Consider the following 22,821-nt stretch of genomic DNA (forward strand, 5'->3'; position numbering starts at 1 on the left):
ACATCAAATCTTATCTTGTCCCTGAAATTCTCTCAAATTTTTTTGGTCTGCACGTGAGGGGAGGGAGCGGATGGATTAATGGCACAAGATACTATCATATGAAGGAAAATGTAAGATTGCCTTCTTCTTCTCAGAGTTTATGGGATACAAAAAATTCTTTAAAACACTAAATAAAGTGAAAGCAAATGCCATGTGATAATTCATTCTTTATCTCTCTTCCTTTCTCTTGTAAGAAACTATCGAAGACAGAGGTATGTGCCAATAAAGTATGTGACCATATTGCCTCAGAATGCTTGAAATAAAAATCCCTGTTCCTTACTTATTAGGGGGTATGAATGCTTATAGACATATATGTGAATCAAAGTACTCCATATTGTGTTTATGTTCCACTGAAAACCCTGTTTACTTATGGACTTGTCACCAACAAATAACCTAATTGGTCTCTTTTTTTAATTTTTAGTATTTCCTTCCCTTGGGTTTATATTTTCTATTATAATTTTTGTTCCTTAGCAATCAAAATACTGAAGATTTATCCCTAGATTGCCATCCAGAAAAGTGTAATTTTCTAAACATCTTAATTGTTAAGGTGCTACCAGACATTCTAGATACAGTACAGTAGATTAATTAAGATCATTTCCTTTCAAAAACAGAGCCAATTAACAGGCCAATTGATTAATGACTTCTCAAACACTTTAGATTACTAGGATTCCAAAGACTTTCCTGTTGAATACATATGAATTTGTCTTTTACAAAACTAAGTTACTGGTTTTTACAATTTTTTAGATGGAGTCATTTAGATATATATGATTTCATTTCCATCTGGTACCCATCATGTTTTTTTTAAAAAAATATGTTTTTAAAAGTCAGAGACATGTAGAATAAGAATCAGATATACTGTCTTGAGTCTGATCTGATTTCATGTCGCTGCCCAGTGTAACTTCAGGTGTCAGTGCAGATTGAAAGCATTTTATTGTTCACTCTGGGATGTACAAACAAAAGATTTTATATAGAGAAATCAACATATTTAAGAAATGAATACAATTAGCAATATGGCACTGAGCAAACACTAATTTTAGGGTCACTATACGATTGCACAAATATAGGAACAAAAACCCCCATGAGTTTTTCAAGCTGTTATGAAAATTGTACCATCTCAACCTGTTTTCAATCCAATAAAGTTCTAAACAGTATTTTTGGTTCAGCCTTAAATTGAGTATCCCTCAGGAAATTCCCTCAAATGCATTTGGTTTTATTACTGTTTATTGTGTAATTTAAAATGTGCTATCACCTCTTTCTGAAATAACATCATTTAACTGTTCTTTAACTGCATGGAAAACTCAGATACATTTCATTGCAATTTCTGAAGTGAATTTTAATTTTTTTTTAATTCGTTAGTGTTCAAATGAATGTTATGGACAAAAGTCTGGAATATATTTTATTTATTTATATAGCTATGAATTTTTACAAACAAAAAATAGTGATGGTTCTGTTGCTAGGGAGATGGGAAGAGTATTCTTTGCTGCATTTTTTTTAAAAAAAATAGGGGTGAGTGATCTCTTTGGTTTTGAGGGCAGGAAGCATAGAAAGCTCTCTGTCATAGCCATTTATTTATAGGTAACATCCATACAAGATTGAGGAATAGCAAAACTTTCTTAACAGTTTATATCAATTGACCAGGAAAATGGGGGAAGACAAAGATGTCTATAGTCATTAAATGGGATAGAAGCAGGGAAATACATGTTTCAGCAGGATTCATGACTTCATTTCTAGGAAAATCTAATTCAATTTCATAAAATGGTTTACTTTAAATATGAGGAAGCTTATTCCATTTCATTGGTGCATATTACATGTAAATATTTTAGAAACTAAAAGATAAACAATAATGTATTTTGGAAATACATTTTTGTACTATAGAATATATGCCTATTTTCCTCTATCACCTGTCTTATTTGTGTGATTGTGAGATAAAATAATTTAACCGCTTGCTAACTCTTTTTTCTTGACTGGAGAGAGAGATAGTGAGTAAGTCAATGTATTTTCAGCCTATGCATGTATTCTGTTGTTACTGACTTCAAAATGTTTATTATGCTTTAGACAAATTCCTCAGGGAGATTATGTTAAAAAGCCTGGTGAGGCCGACTCCTTTTATAGCGACATGCCACCTGGAGTCAGCACAAACTCTGCATCTAGTTCTAAGAAGAGGTCTGCTTTTCTGTCGCATTTTCAGATTTCTACCTGTTCCATCACACATTATTCCATTAGTCAGAACCTTTCATTGTTTTGCAGCAGGTTTGATTCCTTCTTTCCTTCCTTCCTTTTGTGGGCTGTGTTGAAAAGTGGCATTCCTCCATCTCTGGTTGCTGACTGTTGCATCACAAATTTTGAAGTTAGCTAAACTTCAAGGAAATGTTCTGCTGTAAGACTATTTCTGACCCTACTTAAAAACAAAACAAAACAAAAGTCACAGGAATGCTCAGCCTAACTAGTTTTTTCCAAGCTCTAAAATTATGTCTTTCCTGCTGAACTTGTCCTCCATTGATAATATAGACACATCTAATACTAATTAGAGATGTCTAATACTAATGCCATCTTCATTTTCTGCCTGGAAGTAGCTTATTTCCAGTTGCTGACATGTGTTCAGTGGTAATTATCCGGTTATCATTCTTGTATTCAAACAATACTTGAAAAGATAGGATGGAGCTTGGCATGGGATACTTGCATCCTTCATTATAGATCCTAAAAGAGTTAGTGGGCTTTTGAGGAAATTTTCCAATTTTATGACACCATGAAAACACTAAAGCCAACAAAACACCAAACTTGGCTTTATTTTATAGCTTGTTCAAGTAACCAAAGATGGAGGATATTTTAACTCATACTTTTAACAATTGTAATAGATGAACAAAATGTAAGAATATACATGTTGTATGTTATCACCACTTTGCTGTGTTTTGTTGTTACCTTACCTTGCATTTCCAGTTTACATTTCACATCTTTACCAATCATGTATGTTTAGAGCAAATCATTTGGTTGGCTTATAAGATATATGCACAATAATGTTGCATGAAGTAGAATTCTACTTATAACCAGCTGCCCTGTAAAAAGATTGTTCTGTTACAGATCAGGCCACAAAGACATTCATAGATTTTTGATTCTACTAGATTAAATTTTATATCCAGTTGATTATCTCCTCTTGCAATATTTAAGCAGTGCATGAGCAAAAAATGCCTTGGTTTCTTCTGTGAAAGGGAGACTAAAGGCAGCAACCTCAAATTTTAGAAGCATTGGACTGGAAATTGCTTCATTTACTGAAGAAGATAATATTCATTATTTTCAAGTAATAAATTTATCTCTATTTAATAATCATAAGCAGATAAAGTCACTTTGATATGTCACTTTGTCATTTTTAGCAGGAAGAATGATCAAAGTGTTTTTAATGCTTTGTAAGTGACCACCATTAAAGTAGCATAATAATAAACAGACATTAATTACAATATATGGATGTAACTTTATTAAAAGTTACCTGGAGATGGGTAGAAAGTTGTAATAAAGACCACATTATAGTGCTAAAATAGTCATCTAATTAAGATGTTTCCCTTTTTTAAACTTCAGTAAGCTCTTTCTGATGGATGCCTATTTGAAAAATAACTAAATCAGTCCTGAATTGTTTGACAAAATTGACTGATATTGAATTTTTTCTGAGAACCATATTTGAAAAATGTGGATTGTTCAATTCTTGAATGTTTCCAGAAAATAAATTTAAGAATTTTTTAAAAATATCTGTTTCCTAAGATTTTTTTAACAACTTTTGCAAGGTGCCAAAGTTTCATTCTTCCTATGAAGTTGTTGACTAACTTTTAAAATGGGCATTGCTTAAATATTACACATTTATTATGTGTCTTCTACTACTTATTTTCAGCAATTCCTTCTTCAATTGTTAGTTCTTAAGAACATTACACTTTTTAAAGTCTGCATCTTCTGAAACATACAATAACCGAGTTTTTACTTAGTAATCAGAATATTAATACTATTCAAGAGTTTTATAACAAGGGTTAGTTTCAGCCTTCTCTATGTATTCCTAACTTTCCACCTGCTGGTTGTGCTAGGTAGAAATTCTAGGAATGGTAGTTGAGAAACCTCTGGGGACCATCAGGCTAAAGAAGACTGGCTTGATTATTGTTTCTAATAACAACACTTGGTATGCACTCCTCCTATATCTTATATTTTGGTGTATGGGCAACCAGTGTTTATAGAATAGTAAAACTCATATGTAACCCTCAAAACTGATATGTAAGAATCCTTTTCAATTTTCTGATAAGTATTTTCTGACCATTGACTATAGATTTCTGTGTCACACAATATGAAGAAGCAGAGTGTCTAAGAAAGAATGGTTGTCCCCAATTTACAATTTGCTCTCTGAGTCTTCTTACTGCTTGCTTTGGCCCTCAACATATTATTCTGTGCAAATACTATTCAGAAGGTTTCCTATCCCAATTTTATATTCTGCAGAGTAAAACAAAGCTTAGAATAGCTTTCAATGCCCTGGTGCCTCCTAGATGTGTTGGGTGAAGGAAAAACCACAGGACATGTGAAATCTAACTGAAATAATCTGCATTGCTAATTAATTTTTGTAGACAGTTGAGGATGTTCAGGAAGAACTTTAAGTTTCCTCAGCCTAATATGTAAGTTAATAATGGAATTATTAAAATACCAACATGTCAAAACCAACCATTGCATATGGATCTTGCTCTTTATCCTAGGTCAAACGGCTTATCTCATTCATGGAGTGAAAGAATCCAGGATGCAAAGAATCTTTCAGACATCTGTCAAAATGGGAGACCAAGGAGTAATTCATGGCAAGGTGGGAAACACTCATGTTTAGCATGACAGATTTCATTGAGTCATGATTATCTAAAGAAGTTGGATTGTTTCTTAGATGGTATTAGAGCATAATAGACTTTTAAAGATTTGATATCAGCTCTGCCTCCCTTTTTTCTCTAGCCTAGGATTTGGCTAGATAAAACACAGTTTGATTTAAACACATTGTGTATGTATCTTTAGGGCTGCTGAATGCCTGAATTCCAAAATTATAATTTACTATTATCTTTTTTACTATTATGTTTTGATCTCTTTCAGGTAATATAGGAGGCAACAGAAAGAAAGTCAAAGGCAAAAGATTTAGGCCACGGTCTAATTCAACTGAGTAAGTTTGGCCTTTTAGTTGACAAAGGAAAACAGAGAAGCTCTCAAGCTATGTTTTGTTTCAGTTCCTTCTTTTAAATATTTGATATGGACCCTTAGATGTTACATGTTTTGAATAAAAGTGCCTGCTGGTAAATAGGATGGCAAATGATCTGTTATCCCTTTATGGCAGACATGTCAAACACAAGGCCCGGGGGCTGGATCTGGCCCGCGAAGTGGTTTCATGCGGCCCGCGAAGCCATCCTGGAAACAGTGAGGGAACGGCCCCCACTGCCTTGGCCCTGGCCCAGAGACCCTCCTCCTGCCAGAGACCCTCAGATCTGTCCCACTCCTACCCAGGCCCCCATAGGCACCCTTCATGTGAACATTGTAGAGCTGGCCATGCCCACCCACTAGGCCACACACACTCTAGCCACGCCCACCCAGTAGGCCACGCCCACCCTGGCCACACCCACCCAGCCCCCTGAGGGCAACCACAATGCTGATGTGGCCCTCAATGAAATTAAGTTTGACACCCTTGCTTTATGGGCTTCATTATCATACTATTGTCCAAATACCACTATTCTTTTTCAACTTAAAGCATTTTGTGTCTTAACGTAGGAAATCAGAGTTTCAGTTAAGGCAGAAGACATTCCCCCCTGCCATTTTCCTTTTGAAGTACTTTGGTATTTGTCCCCTTATTTCCCTTATTTCATCTTTGGGGGAAATAAACTTCTTTTAGAAATAGAAAATCTGAGTGGAGAAAAATTACTTAGCAGCTCCTAGAGACCTCTGTGCAGATGGTGGATTATAGGAATTCAATTTGTTATTTCAGGGTATTTTTTACTGCAACAAAGAGGGCAACAAGGAGCAACTGATGGTCAATCAATTGACATTTGCCATATTGATTATCCATTTAATCTTGTTCTACAGTGTTGAATCCCTAGACACATTCACCTAGGTTGCTTTATTATTCTGAATAGTGACAAACAATACTTTAGTATTCTGTGATCAAAGTTGGTTCTTGATTCACTTTAATGCAAATGACTATTCAGTACTGTCTTGTAATAGGAGAAAAGTTAGTTAGGAATCATAGTTCAAAATTACTCCATAATGTTTCCAAATAATTATTTGATAACATTATAGTGTCTTTTCTTGTAAAGAAATAAAATATATTGGGGCAGGGTAATGTATTAAGATCACATTTGGAATAATTTTGTGTTGCAAATTTCTTTTGTGATGCTTCTTGAAAGATTTTAAGAAATCTGCAAGCTGCTTAAACTTTGTTTCTGGAACCCTTTCTTCCTGTCTATCATTTTCTCCCATTAGTTACACATTATTTAGAATAATATAAGTAACTATTTCAGTGAAAGTTATTGATTGTGCAGAGAAGCTTTTATTACAAAGTAACCCAAATAATTCATGTCACAGACAATAATAGGACAGATAATGTTTCACTCTATAAGATTTTTTAAAATCACTTGTTTTGAGTTCCACTTATCAGAACTGGACTGCAAAAATGTAGACAACTAACTGGAAACAGCAAGGAAATATCAAATATTCATTATAATTTTTTGCTGCCTAGATGTTTGGAATCCAGATCTGGTATCTGTACTTTGGTCTAAAATCCAGTACCAAACTAGGCAATTCATACGTTGTGCATAAGGATACAATTGCACTACTTTAAATAATTTAATCTAGGTATAAATGACATATTTGCCCTAAATAAGCCAACATCAAGGTTGTAGTCACTGGATTTGAAGGTACAACAAGCCATCCATAGCTCTGAGAAATAAATTTCATAACCTCTGGCCATTCTTTGCAAATGGATATGAATTGTTCCCCAATCCTCCCAGTTATTTTTGGTGGTTTTATTTTAAGACAGTGATTCTTGGTTAAAGCAGTGGATGACTTTGGATGTTACAATAAATAAAAAATTAGGCAGAACTTTTCCCTGCCTTAAACATTTTCTTCTAGACATAAGAATTTGGTAGTTTTCATTTCTAGTTTCAACAAGCTATAGTATGCAGTTGCCGTATTCAGAACAAACTGTTGTTTAAGAGTAATCACATTTTTCTTCAGCTTAGGATACACAGCTGGTAATTGGACATGGATGAGAATACTCCAAATTCCTCTTCAGAATTATAGCAGTGGAGGAAATGGGCAGCATGAAATTAGGGGAAGCAGCTCACCCTCAAAAATGCTTTACAATATGATTGACTGCAGTTAGTGAAAATACCATCAGATCTCTCTTTAGCTTTTATGAAGTGGCTGTAGGAACAGAAAAATATTGCCTTGGTGACTGCAAAGGCCAGAGTTATAAAGTAACAATTTTTCTTGCGTCAATACATCATTTCTTGGTGTATTAGTGAAATGGAAGATCATTTCTGGCAGTGAAAAACAATTTCTGCAGTGATTTCCCTTTGTTGATTAAATGTTGACTCTAGTAAAATGTATTTCATTCCAATGCCTGCAAAAATAAATGGATGGTTATATAGATTCTTCACCTATGAAAACTAGACTGTTTATAATTGCATAAGAGCATGTGTTAAAGCATGTCCCAAGTTTTCATACTGGCTGTCTGTTAATTTAAACTAACTTTACCATTAGATGTGCATCTTCCTCATTGTTATAAACTATATAGACTTTGGCTTAGATTTTCTTCTATTATATATTGTGTTTTTGCAGCAGGGTATCCCATGCTTCTGAGCCTGGGCTTTCCCACACCAATCAAATCCCACCCCAAGGCATAAGCCAGGGGGATTCTCACCACTCCCAAACAGGGAATCGGAATCACAGGTCAGTTTCACCTGCCTTTCTAGTTTGGCAGCCACTTTTACCCAAAGTTCCTTTTCCAAAATTTTACTGTGATGAAGAATTTTGATTGCTTGGAAGGTCTTCTGCTGATGGCAGCGCTAGCTAAGCCCTGTTCCTTGCTGGCCTGATGTCTAATTTCCCCCCTCCTACACTATTGTAAAATCTAGGGTCCTTTGCATTATTGCATGTTGTGCTCAAACCAATTAAAGCCATTGATTTAGTTTAAGGCATTTCACGCAACAGTTTTACCATCTGATCAGACAGGTTATTCTAGATCAGTGTTTCTCAATCTCAGCAAATTTAAGATGGGTGGAGAATTCCCCAGCTGGCAGACTGCCTGGGAAATTCTGACAGCTGAAATCCACACATCTTAAGGTTGCTAAGGTTGAGGAACACTGCTCTGTATCAATGATGAGTGATGCACAGTTACCCCAGAGATGACTTTTTAACCTGTTTTAATTCTGTAAACTGGCATGATGTTAAATTATAAGTGCAAGCTGATCACTAGGATTAGAAAAATTAAATGGTTATGTACGAACATGCCTCAAAACTCTATTGTCTGAACAGCTGCATGTTTTCGTTGCCATGCTAACATTATCTTTTACAAAATCCAGATAAGGAGTGCTTCATGTTTATCAAATGAACCGTTCCAATAAAATGTGTAGATTGAAGGTTTGGCATTAGTTTTTGCACAAGTCCACTGGAATGGCAAGAATTGGCACAGAGTGCCCTGCTGTGTGTGCCTTTCCTTTGCTAGCAAATTGCCCTGCAGATATACTTTTAACTTTTACTTTTTAATTAGCAACTGAGCTGGAAAACATCAAGCGCTTCTTTTTTCAAGCTATTGTTAATTAGATGCAGTTACTGCTGATAGAAAATTGATGCTATGTTTGTGCTTAAGCAATGGGAGTGGGAAGGAATGTTGCAGTTTGGACAGCTATTATCCTAATAATATTGGAGCAATGGATTTCATCAACTAACCCAGTCTGGGTTTGATTTATTTTAAGAATGCAACCTCTACTAAACTCAACAAAAAATGGCTTATTATTTATTTATTTATTAAATTTTTATGCCACCCATCTCCCCAATAAGGCAACTCTTACCAAGGATTTTAAAATATGGCCATCTAAAGGGATAGCAGAATGACGAAAATGACATGAATCTTGGTTGAAATAAGCACCCTGTACCTGTCAATTTTAAGTTTCAACTCACATGAGTTCCAGGTATCACAGTAAAGAGCAAGAAACCATGAGATTTCTAATCCAAGGTACTTAAAGAACATTAAATTGCCTTTTTCTCTGCTAAATTATGAAATGCTCCCGTGTAATTAGTTATACTGCACATTGGAAAAACAGTTAGGTCCTAAGTGGATGTATTAACTTTGTAACATGTTGTATGTGATAGTGATCAGCAGCATGATTTGACTTCTTGCAATTTGTGCAGAAAATTGCCTAGCTTTTCATGCCTGTAGAGCAGAGAGTTCATGTTTTATCTCTTATGTAGGGGTAGCTTGTATATAGAAGAAGACTGTTCCATCTGAATAATCCTACTGATTTCAGAAGGATTCATTTTTAAATCGGTGAGCATAAGATTGCAAATTATTGTATTGTTATTTAGTATCTGTTTGGGATACTAAGATACATTCCCTTACTTAATCTAATCCCTTAAATTACTTATTTAGTAATCTAAAATATGGACTCCATATTTATGAAGTATTAATTCAATGGCTAGCAACAAATAGTAGTACATATAGCAGTTTACCACACAGGAATCAGCTATTTTCTTAAACTTTTCCATATATTTATCTTCAGTGACATAAAAAAATAAAATATTTGGAGTGTCTAGTTATGTAGATTATTGTTTGTGAACAGCTGTCATGTAACTCAGGAAAAATTGATGCTTAAGAAGGAATTCTAAGATTGGATCAGTCAAAGAATCCATATTGGGCAAATCAATAAGATTTTCTCTTCCTCCTACAATAACTGTATTCCTAGAAATGATACAATTAAAAAGACACACACATACAACATATTTTCAGTATACAGTATTGCCAACAAAACAAGATCAAGGCTTCTTCTTGAATCTGGTTTGTAAATATCCAGGTGCTTATACTTACATTTGTATGACACCAAAGAATAATGGTTTGTTATATTCATAAGGTTAAATATATAGATTTGAAATAACATGATTAGCCTGTTTAGGAGAATAATGTTCACCTTTGAGGGATTGATAGAAATTTCATGTTATACTGTTGTGATGCACTGCTTCCTATTCTGGCTACTTATGATTCATTTTTCTTTACTCTCTGAGGACTAAGTAACATTAAAATCAGTTTATAATGAGTTCTTCTTTCAAGTTTTAAAAAGCGGGTGTTGTGCTGTGTTCTCATGGCCTTTACACAAAGACAGATTCATGGCAAATAAATAGAACATGTAAGCTTAAGTTAATTTTTAAATGGATATATTCTGGGGGTCTCTTTGCACTGGTTTATAGTCCTTTATAATGAGGGTTAAAGGCATCTTTTCTGAGCTTGTGCTGTGTGTTCTCAGATATTTCTTTATTCTTCTTCTGCTCTCTTTGTTCCTTCCATTGCTTTTTGCAGGTATTTAAATCCATGGTTCAAAAGAGAATATAATGTAGCTAAGTGGGTAGAAGATGTGAATAAAAACACTGAAGGACCCTACTTTAGGTATTTTGTGAATTAATTCTCTCTAATCTTTAAGAAACTGGTTTAAGCATATACCACGTATTATGTAACTCCCTCTCTTGTATGTTCCAATACAAGTAATTTCTTTTAAGATGCCAAGGGCTCTTCGTTCATGGCTGTCTTTTTGGGGCTTCATTGTGCAGTTACAATTCTTTTCTGAATGCCTTAATGAAGCCTTTTGAAAATGATGCTCACCGTGCTTGCATTCCCATCACCATCTTTAGCTTTCAGCAGCTTTCTCTTTATTTAATGCCAAATAATGTTTTAAGGGCACGATCAGAGTCTTCAACTAGTCAAATAGCATCGATAGTTTAAAATGAGTGCATTGGAGCCGATAGCTTTACTGTACAATGTGCTTAATGTGCAATTATATGGCCTTATATTTAGGGGTCAATTTCACTTGTTCAAATGTTTGAGAAGATATTTAGAACATTAAGCCATTATCTTCCAAATGCTTGTAGAAAAGAAAAAATGTGTTAAACTGCAGCTGTGAGCAGAATTTTATCTGGTAAAAGGTAGTCCTTTGTTAACAACCATTTGTTCAGAGACCGTTTGAAGTACAACTGGCACCGAACAAGTGGTGCTTAAACACCAGGTTGTATCAACTCCCTCCATCCACTTATCTTCCTCCCCCCATCTCTGCCCTTTTGCTGCCCTGCACAGCAGTGACACTGGGGCTGAAATAAAGGCCTGGTCTTCAGCAGATTCAGTTAGCTACCATGGCCTACAGGCCTCTGTTTAAAGCCCTGGGTTACAGCCAGCCACCCCAGTGTCACAGCACAAATCCCCAGCTCTGTAGGCCCTGTGCCACTAGGTAACTTTCACCATCTTCCTCCCACTGCTGCTGAGGCCTGCCCTAAGTGAAGTAGTTGGTAGTCACACCAGGCCTCAAGACCACTAGTGCTGTTCTTGCAATGCTTTTGAAAGCTTCTGAGGTCTTCCAAAACATTGCAAAAAAGTCAGAGCCTGCCGTTCTCCAAATAGTGCGCCATTCTTGCAGTGCTTTAGAAGGCCTGAGAAGTTTGTGCTGTCCTGATACACCTAGCTCTAATTTTAACAATCATGTAACAGAAAGGGGTGTAGCTTATTATTCTGTATATCTCTTTTATTTTGACAGGTTTTGATTTCTCACAACAGAACCCATATTATTGATTACTTTTATACTAGCATTTGCACATTTAAAAACTAACCATTCCTTTTCTCATCTTTAGTAAATATTCTGTCTAGGTGCACCAATTCATCTATTCACCATATATGTTTTATCATATAATGTGAAAGTATTCATCCCTGTGAAATACGTTTACTTTGATCTTTGATACATTTATTTTTCATATTTTTTCATCATAGAAATTAACATTAACTGCACATCATTAAGAGTCTTGTCCAGCATCTGTGTACAAAAGTGTATTAGTGTTCCTTAACCGATATACATCTAATCTCGTCACAAGCAGTCCATATACATTTATTCATACATGTTAGAAACCTCTTGGGACATTGTACATTCTTGCTTTATTTCCTGTTCAGTATTGAACCATTTGCTGAGTATATCATTTATGTTTTATTCCTTCATAAACTGCTCTTGTTGCATTCTGCAACCAACTATCAATCATGCCTTGAGGACCTGAGTAAAAAGAAATACATACACCTAAATAAACCCTATATTCATGCAAAATGTTCAATAACACACATTACACTTTTCTTTCTTACACTGATACAGAGTTAACTGTCATGATGCATAAAAGAGAAAATTTCCTTAAACCTCCTCTGTCCATAAAGTTATGGGGAATTAATAGTCAAAACTTTTCTTTCTTTTTATTTGTCTGACATCTGATGGCTTTCTTATAGTTTCACACAGAATAGATGACATAATAAGCTTTTATTTGTTTCTTTAATCTATCTTGTTTTTATTTCTCCTCAATTACTTTCAAGTAAATAACTTAACATGAAACACTCTTTTGTTTTTATGGCTGGGATATCTGCATAAACATTACTGAAACCAAAAGTCTATGAAATGAGAAAGATTGATAATTCTCATAGAAATAAAATTCCAGAATATGAAAATGAATGTACTTAAAAACAGATGTTCTAATATAAGAAAGATCAGTAGAAAATCTAGTAGAAAAGTTAGGTTTTACCATTAGTTCACTCTTAATCAGTAGATTTCTAGATAAATAGAAAGGCTGAGGTTCTGAACATTAGTCATAGTTTGGAAGAATAAAGTCCCTTCTTTTCTCCAATAAATTAGGGAAACAGCTTGATAGGATGAAATCCACATTGTGAATTGCCCTGAGACTTTTTATCTTGTATTTAACTGAATGCAAATTTTCCAGTGCAGGGAAAGTAACTTAATGCAGGGAATATAACTGAAGACAATTGTTTTAAGTATTCCTATATTTTGAAAACATGAAAACACTGCGGTCTTTACTATTCAGAAGTTTGCTCATGCAAATGTTTGAAGCTACCGTAATAACCAGAAATACAGATTTCTACCATCTCCAGCAGTTACAATTACCATTATCTTGCCCTAGTCCTCAAGAGAAAAGAGCTCTCTTGAAGCCAGGAAGGACAAATACCTATGCAGGGGTTCATTGAAGAAAGAAAAAAAAATCTAGGTTACATGGAATACATGATGTTCTTTCAAATACTTTTATAAACTAAAGGAGGTTAGTATATTTTTCTGTTTATATCTTAACTGCAGTTTGATTGATTCCAGACAAAAATGAAAAAAGCCGTGTGATAGAATATATAGTTTTCTAATGAGAATGATAGAAAGGGAGCAATAGTGCTACCTGCTTAACTATTCTGAGTGACAGAGAGGATTATGCATCATAAGATAAGGTTCAGATTGATATACTGATATACTTATTTTCAGTATTTATTTATTTATTTGATTAATACTGCCTCCCATCTCCCATATAGCCTGGGGAATCATATGTGGCCTTCAGCATAGCCAAGAAATTGGCTCTGTCATATATCCAGGGACCCAGACTCAAGCACAGAAATAAGTCTTCAAGGCCTTACAGAAGCTCAGCAGGATGAAGGGCAATCTAAGTTTTGGTGATGAGGAACCAGAGGGCAGGAACCACAGCAGAAAAAAAAAACCTTTTCTTTAAAGCCATGCCAGCCAACATTTCTTGGCCAATAACACCCACAACATGTTTCTCCTGTTGGATTGGACAGGTAAAACAATCAGGAAGAGAATGCTCTATAAATAATCTAATCCCAAGCTATTAGGGACTCATTTTAAAAAGTGACTATCAGCACTTTAAATTGCACCTGGAGGGGAACTGGTAGCCAATGCAGCTAACACATCAATAGTGACACAGGCCATCATCTGTGCCACCTCATTCCACATTAACTGAAGCTTCTAAGCGCTCTTCAAGGGAAGCCCAATATAGAGTACATTACAATAGTCCAAAGAGACAATTTCAAGAGCATAAAAGACTGTGAGTAGGACACCCTCGTCTATGAATAATGACAACTGATGCTCAACACAGTCTTCTTTGTCACCACTGCTATTTGCTCTTTCACCAGGAGCCCTGAGTCCAAAAGGACTTCCAGACTGTGCACTAGTTCTATCTGAGACAGTGCTTTTCATCCAGAAGTAAAGGTAGAAAATCCTCAGAACCAAAGGCCACCCACTTGGGTTGAATTGAATCTTTTTGTAGGTGCCCCCAGCCACTAGGCACTGAGATAATTTTTCATAATGTCTCTCAGATGTCCCAGGTACATGCTAATTATACATCACCCCAAATTGTTGGATAACCTTTCATATAGATATTAAATAGAAGGGTAGAATGACCAAACCCTGCAGCACCCCACAAAGTAGGGGCTGAGAGCTGGATCTCTCCTCCCTATCAATGCCAACTGGAAGTGGCCCTGGAAGAACGAGAATAATCAGCATAACATTAAATAACCCATCTCCAACTGATCCAGAAGGATATCATGATCTTTGAAAGCCCCAAGAGGTCAAAAGAGTGATGATGAATGCACTACCCTCATCCTGGTCCTGCCAGAAATGTGTGATCAATTCAATCAATTCAGTGTGATCAATTCAATCTCAGTGCCAAAGTTAAGCCTCTGGGTGAAAGAGGTCTAGATAATCAGCATCCCTTGAAGTTGCAGCACAATCACTATCTTCCCTAAAAGAGAAAAGATTGGAAACTGGATGAAAATTTCCAAAATGGCCTGTTCCAATAATGTTCCCTTGAAGAAGAGATGGTGGGAGCACCCTGTCATTTAAAGAAAAATTAACCACAGCTACACCCAGCCACTAGTCTTCCTCCCAAGTAGCTTGATCACCCTGGAGGGATATGGATCCAATGCAGTACTGACAGTCACAAGAAACCTTTCCAAATCCTCAGGCACAATAAGATCAAAATCCCTGCAGATAATAGAGCTAGGCTCAGCTGTTATCACCTCTATAGGATTTGCTTCAAGGTCAGAATCTAACTTAGAATGGATTTGGTCAATTTTATCTGTCAAGTGTCAAGTGAGCCCAGAGCGTCTCCTTCCCAGAAGGGCTGTATTAACCCAAAACAAGGTCTCTGGATGGCTATTTGTGTATTCAATAAGGGTGGAAAAATGCATTTTGCCTTCTTTACAAGATAAGCCCCCTATAACTCATGTTTGATCAGATCTAATCATTTGCTGTGGGTATCTTCATTCATTCCCACTTTATATCCCTTCATTCCTCCATAAATCGGGAAGTTCTGGGCCTGATCTAGTCCAGAGTCAGGCTGTCCTCTCATTCTAGGGCTTTGGTCAGACCATGAAAAGGCATGTGATTAATCCAATTGGATTTGTTAGTCATCTGTGTTGGACTAATAGGTCTGGCTCCTGCATTGGAGTGGAGCATCTGCACCTGTAGGTTACCTAGAGAATAATGTTTGACCATGAGAACAGAGAAACTACTAATTCACCCAAATCCAGATTATATCAGATTGATAGAAGAATCAGTTGGGTGTACAACTGTTATGTGTTGGACCTTAAATGATTTGGGAAATTACAAACCAGGAACTTACAAGCTATCTCTAACCCTCCATCAAGAATAGGCAAATTAAAGTTCCCAAGACCAGAAGCTTATCCAGAGAGTCACTGAGTTCAGATAGGGAGATTGCTATGCAGCAAGAAAGTTGATATACTGTGTGCTCTTATAGGATCAAGAACTGGGGATAAATTATTGAACAAGTAAGTTTAAACATAGTAGTAAGGTTATTGGAAATCTTAGCATATTTACTGGGATACACAGTTGTAGCCTCTATACTGGTCTAAAATGACCTCCTGAGTAACTTGTTGGGAAATGGCATTGTTTCAAGTCTAATGTCATTTTGTGCAAGATGCTTTGTGTGTGCATATATGATGCAATAGTAGACAAGATCAATAACATAGATCAGTCTGCCAACCCAAGGTTTTTCAGATGTGCTAGACGTCTAATCTTAGAACTGGCCAGTTCTGGAAATTGAAATCCCAAGTATTTGAAGGATAATTGTTTGAGGGAAGAACTAGACTGGGTTGATGAACTATGTCTGTGGGCACTTCAAATGGTAAATTTATTAATTGAGCTCTTCACTTATTACCATTTCTTTCTAAGTTATGCTGATTTCTCTCATCTGATCTAAGCAATGAAGCACAACCAAACCAGAGAATTTAGCATTCCCAATAAATCTTGCTACATCAATATCATTTAAACAATGTCTTTTCCCCCTCAGATATGTTGCATTGAGTTAGTGTTAGTCAATGTTAAGTCAGTGTTCCAGAGCAATAGATATTTTAATACATTTGTATAAATATGTAAAATTATTTAAAGGAAAGCATGACTGCAGGAAGTAGTGACAGATTTTATTTTCCTGGGCTCCAAGATCACTGCAGATGGGGACTGTAGCCAAGAAATTAAAAGACGCTTGCTCCTGGGGAGGAAAGCCATGGCAAATCTAGACAGCACACTAAAAAGCAGAGACATCACCCTGCCAACAAAAGTGCGTATAGTCAAGGCTATGGTCTTCCCAGTTGCAATGTGTGGCAGTGAAAGTTGGACCATAAGAAAGGCTGAGCGCCAAAGAATTGAGGCCTTTGAACTATGGTGCTGGAGAAGACTCCTGCGAGTCCCTTGGACTGCAAGGCGATCAAACCGGTCAGTCCTAGAGGAGATCAATCCTGACTGCTCTTTAGAAGGCCAGATCCTGAAGCTAAAACTCAAATACTTTGGCCACCTAATGAGAAGGAAGGACTCACTGGAGAAGAGCCTAATGCTGGGAAAGATCGAGGGCAATAGAAGAAGGGGACGACAGAGAATGAGGTGGCTGGATGGAGTCACTGAAGCAGTAGGCATGAGCTTAAATGGACTCCAGAAGATGGTAGAGGACAGGAAGGCCTGGAGGAATGTTGTCCATAGGGTCGCGATGGGTCAGACATGACTTCGCAGCTAACAACAACAACAACAACAACATGACTGCAGGATTTACAGTACCTAAATCAGGCATAGTCTGCTTTATGCCTGCTAGTTATTTTGAACTGTAACTGTCATACTCCCTTGTTTTAATCACTTTAGCAGGCTTGATGCAAATTCAAGTCTACCTGGAGGCATCAGATTGCTGATCTTTGAACTAAACTAATTGCATGTTTACGGAGGTACTTTGTCTAACTTCATGAAGAATAAATGGCCCACAGTGGAATAGTCATTAACTTTGATTCTTCTTTTATTGCTTCACGATTGAGGCAATGATTGAAGATGTTCATTGGGTTTGGTAGAGACACCTGTGCCTAAATAGGTTCTGAGATTGCAACAAATGGATAGCATACCTGTATGAATTAATAACAAAACAAAAATCCTTAACTGAGGTCCACTTGCCTGACAGCCATTCTCTATTTGAATGCATTTGATATTTTATCCAAGTAACACAATACCTGAGATCAGCTGAGTTTTTGGCTTTTATATTTTCCCCCATAGTAATAATTTTTGTTTTAAAAAAAATAGCATCAGCAGCCATGAAATTATACTACAGTATAAAAACAGTACTGTAAGTACTGTAACTTAATAGTTGTATTTTTGAGTTTAGTATAGCTTTTTTTTCCAACCTGATTTCCTCTGTATGTGGAATGATTACAATTCTATAGTGTGGACTGGAAATTATTGGGAGTTGTAGCTCTCACACATTAGATGAGAATTAGTTTGAGAATGGTTCAGAATTATAGGAAAACTAAAGTACTGGTTTTAAATTTTCTTACATATAATTAAAATGCAGGGTTTTCTAGAGTTCCCTTCCTGTGTTACTGATGTGAAGGCCCACATTGTCACGTGAAGGCTGTGTTGCTGCTCTGACAATAGAGCAATAACACAGCCTCTATGAAATACAGTTTGTAAATATGGCCTAATGTGAGAGCAGCTGTTTATATTTAGTTTAGTTTAGTTTAGTTTTATTTGATTTCTATACCGCCCTTCTCCCTAGGGACTCAGGGCGGTTCACAGGGCATATATAAATAACAATACAAAAGTTAAAAGGAAATTAAACCAGTGCCCAGTTAAAACAACAATAATAAATACTAAAAATCAATTTAAAAACCCATATTCCCCCATCAGGCCAGACCAGCTAATTCAAATAAGTGGGTCTTCAACCCGCGACGGAAGGATCGGAGGTCAGATGCCATCCGGAGCTCAACCGGCAGTTGGTTCCATAATGCCGGAGCGCCCACAGAGAAGGCCCTCCCCCTGGGGGCCACCAGTCGACATTCCCTGACCGGAGGCACCCTGAGGAGGCCCTCTCTGTGGGCACGTACTGGGCGGAGGGAAGTTGACGCCGGCAGCAGGTGGTCCCTGAGGTAACCCGGACCCATGCCATGTAAGGACTTAAAGATCATAACTAGGACCTTGAACCTCACCCGGAAGACAACTGGTATCCAATGTAGCTCGCGGAGCAAAGGTGTAACATGGGAGTACCGGGAAACTCCCAAGACAACTCTCGCAGCCGCATTCTGTACCAGTTGGAGCCTCCGAGTGGTCTTCAAGGGAAGCCCCATGTAGAGAGCATTACAGTAGTCAAGGCGAGAGGTCACGAGCGCATGAGTGACCGTACACAGAGCATCCCGGTCCAAATAGGGCCGCAACTGGCGCACCAGGCGAACCGTAAGAGTTTCATACGGTCATGGTAGCTTTAGTGATATTTGATCATGTGGACTCTCTCCAGAGAAGAAGCCCCATCTTATAAAATAGAATTGTTTTATAAATTATTGTACCAAGTAAGTAGAAGTGAGAGGGAGGTGGTGGCTCAATGGGTTAGGACGCTGAGCTTGTCGATCAGAAGATCGGCAGTTTGGCGGGTCGAATCCCGAGTGCTGCGTAACAGAGTGAGCACCTGTTACTCGTCCCAGCTTCTGCCAACCTAGCAGTTCGAAAGCATGTAAAAATGCAAGTAGAAAAATAGGGACCACTCCGGTGGGAAGGTAACAGTGTTCCGTGCGCCTTTGGCGTCTAGTCATGCCGGCCACATGACCACGGAGACGTCCTCGGACAAGCGCTGGCTCTTCGGCTTTGAAACGGAGATGAGCACCGGCCCCTAGAGTTGGAAACTATTAGCACGCATGTGCGGGGGAACCTTTACCTTTACCTTAAGTAGAAGTAGGACGTTGCAGAAATTTTAGGCCTGGAATTCAAAAGCATGGCCCCACGGCTCTTTTAACGTAGTTAAGGACTGGTGCAGAAATAATATTTGCACAGGATTTGGTTCCTTTGATACTGAGATCAATCATTCTTGGTCTTGTGAGTAAAAGTGAAAAGCTTTTATTGACTTGGAAAAAATAGAATGCCTTATATGTGACGCAAATATTGACTTGCTACTGCTTATCTGACCCACCTTGTCCAGAAATGTTGATTACTCTTTCAGTCCATTTGTTTATTCTCCCCTCTGTCCCACCCCCAATGCCCTCAGACATCAAGTTTGGCTGGAACTACAGCATATTAAATTATGCTCGCATGTGTACTGATTGAGCATTTTGCCTTGGTTTCTTCATAATTTACCATTCTAACTTTTAAACTGCATGCCTGTGTTATTTTTGTTTTATATACATGATAAATGGATCTGCTCTGTTGATTCTAAACTTGAGCTGCAACTCTGTGCACTTATAGTTTGGAAATGTGAAATGAGAGATGGACTTTTAAAACATGGTGTTTAAGATCTGGGCTAGTTAAAACATGATGTTTAAGATCTGGGCTAGTTAATTCTCTCTCACTTGTCCGTAACCAGAAACTGTCCTAATGCATTCAAATGTATCACGATTCTCAGCTAACTGAGTCAGAGATTTATCAGCTGGGAAATGTGAGAGTTATAACCCAAAATATATGGAAAACACCTAGTTTTAAAAGTCTGAGGTACATTGATGTAGGTACAGGAAGTCTTTGACAAGTTAATATCTACCTGAAAAAGGGGACTTAAAATCCAAATCCAGAGTTTTGACAGTCACCCCTTGCCTTCCCAGCTACACAACTGCACTTTGGGTGTTTGGCAACACAGCCATATTTATGGCTGTTTGCAGTATTCTGTAGTCACATTACTATGTTTTACAATGGTTTTATTGAAAACCAGACCTCTATTTTTTGGGAAAACCATACCCCTTATGATCATACTGCAAAAAACTAAAATCAGGTCAGTCACATGATGACCCATTTTATGACTGTTACAACTTAAAACTACAATGGGTCGGCTGCATTATGGTTGTAAATCAAGGACTACCTGTACACATTGCTATCGGTATAAATTGCATTGGGGTATATCACAAGTGGAAAACCTGCAGCCCAGGATCACATGTAGCTAAGTCTTCTCTTTGCAGCTTTTGAGACCTCTTGACCATGGTTGATACAAGCCAAGTGCATCATTTCTGATCCTTTAGAAATGGGAAAGAAAATATTGTTGTGGAAGCCCTAAAACAAAACAAAAACCTAAAAGCTTGCTTGCCAAATGCATAATGTGGCCTCACCTTCTTTGGCTCTGTGAACACACCCTCTCGAACATTGAATGAGGCACTCAGTCACTAGAAGTCTGACTGTCCCTAATGTCACTGATCTCTTCAGTAATTTTATTTGTACTTTCTCAAGCAACTCCAAAATATGTAAAGCAAACATGGAACAATAACTTTCACTAAAGTTTCAAAACAAATTTCCCCAATCCGTGTCATCTAGTAGAGACAGTGGCCACAATCAAAAGACACTGGCCACAATCATGGCCCATGTGGGAACTCCAGTATAAGGTTGACAAAGGCTGCTTAGAAGATAGACCAATAGTTCATTCATATATATATATATATATATATATATATATATATATATATATATATATATATATATATATATATATATATATATATATATATATATATATATATCTTCAGCAAATCCATATTGATAAGGTAGACCAGTATTATTTGCTTTACCTGAGTGAAAGAATACTTGCTTGAAGCCATCTGATGTGAGGCAAAGTGTGAGGCAAAATTATTTATAGCTACACTTCTTAACAACAATACAAACTAACATTGGGTTGTTTTGCTTTCATTTCTGTAAATGATGTCAGCATAATAATTTCTCCTTATCATTTGATGGCAAAAATGTTAAGAAATTACATCAGCTTCATGTTGCTTCATGGCTGAGAAAGGACCAGATCCTCTCAGAGCTGGCACTAATATGAACCAAATGTCCTCAAGAAATGTGTTGGAGACAGTGCTTTCCCCAAATGATGGCTTAGAATCCTTTAGTTCTCCTTGTAGAATGAAATGATTTAACTGAGATTCTTAGCAAAGCTTTCAGTCAGTTGCAATTTCTGGTGTTCCAAGACATTTTGTGTCTCTTTTCTGTCTCTGTCCTCCAGGACTCTTTCCCCTGCAAAGTCCCCCTCATCATCTACTGGCTCCATTGCTTCCAGCAGAAAGTATCCATATCCCATGCCTCCACTGCCTGATGAGGAGAAGAAGGCCCACAGAGCTAGTGCCAGGGTATGCTTGACTTTTTCTTTGGTTTTAGTGGAAGAGCCATCTGTTTGGGGAAAGATAAGAGGTCTTTGGTCTGTGATTGGGCTGAAATTGAAACATGGATCAGCTGAATATTTTAAAAATAGAAAAGTGGGAATGGGCAAGCAAAGGGCTACAGAGAACACTAGAACACCAGGCATTTAATTATCCCTTCTAAAAATAGGACTACCCCATTCCTGTTGAGGCAAAGAGCGAGATCAATAAGAGAAGATGGCTCTGACCCACTGCATTTCTTAGCCTCCCCACCATTGGCAACATACTTTTAAAGGCATATTTGGGGGTACTGCCAAACAAGAAAGAAAAAAAACTACTGTAAATCCGATTTCTTAGAAAGCTTTTTGGTGCTGCATTACCATATGTCTGGAAAGTGGCATGGGTTGTAATTCCACTGTCCTGAAAGCTATCAAACTGCTGCCAGGCTTTCCTATTGCATAAGGAACAGATAGAAACTACTGTCCTACAATTAGACATTCTTTTCTTCTTTTTACAGCTATGGGAGACATCCATTTAAGTATTTAGCTTTCACCTGAGCTGTCACCAGAACTATTTACTTCAAATTTTATATAAATTCAGCATCACTGAATCACTGAACATTCATCTGCTCAGCAGACAACTTGATGGAGCAAAGATACAGTCACAGGATAAGCGAGTTCTCCCATTGAAGGAAGACACTGAATTTTCTACAGTTGATTGAAATTTTGTGAAATAAAAGATATTAACCTGGTATAGACAGAACTGAACATGCTAAGATACTGTGCATGATGTCAGATATTATATAGACATTCAGATACTGCTTTTGAAGTCCTAATGGTGTTTTTTTTCTCCTGGTCTAACATGTCCCCAAATATCTAAAAGAGAGTGATTCAGAATTTGGTACATAATCATTTATGCTGTGTGCATGAACCTCTGTTTGCCACTATCCATGTGTAAGGGGTTACTCATTTTACTGTAGTAGAGTTAGCATGCAGGAATAAGATGTTTTTTTTTCCACAGCTGAGTCCTAAAAAGTCAAAATATTTTGACAACAGCTTCGATAAGAAAACAATGATTTTTTTTTAACCTGTTACAATTACATTCTCAGCAAAAAGCTATCTGCAGACAGTTGG

General features: G+C 37.1%; 1 protein-coding gene across 1 annotated transcript in view; it reads left to right on the forward strand.

Annotated features, from left to right (window-relative positions):
- ADAM22 (ADAM metallopeptidase domain 22) overlaps window positions 1-22,371 on the forward strand; it is a 160,809-nt gene extending 138,438 nt beyond the window's left edge. The window contains exons 25-32 of the mRNA XM_083376399.1: window positions 234-251; window positions 2,095-2,289; window positions 4,758-4,858; window positions 5,134-5,200; window positions 7,867-7,977; window positions 10,598-10,684; window positions 21,556-21,679; window positions 22,206-22,371. Coding sequence (XP_083232525.1) covers window positions 234-251; window positions 2,095-2,289; window positions 4,758-4,858; window positions 5,134-5,200; window positions 7,867-7,977; window positions 10,598-10,684; window positions 21,556-21,679; window positions 22,206-22,226 — 724 coding nt within the window. The 3' untranslated portion in view covers window positions 22,227-22,371. The remainder of the gene's footprint in view (window positions 1-233; window positions 252-2,094; window positions 2,290-4,757; window positions 4,859-5,133; window positions 5,201-7,866; window positions 7,978-10,597; window positions 10,685-21,555; window positions 21,680-22,205) is intronic.
- Window positions 22,372-22,821: the final 450 nt, after the last annotated feature.

The sequence above is a fragment of the Vipera ursinii genome, assembly GCF_947247035.1.
Source record: "Vipera ursinii genome assembly, chromosome: Z".
NCBI lineage: Eukaryota > Metazoa > Chordata > Lepidosauria > Squamata > Viperidae > Vipera > Vipera ursinii.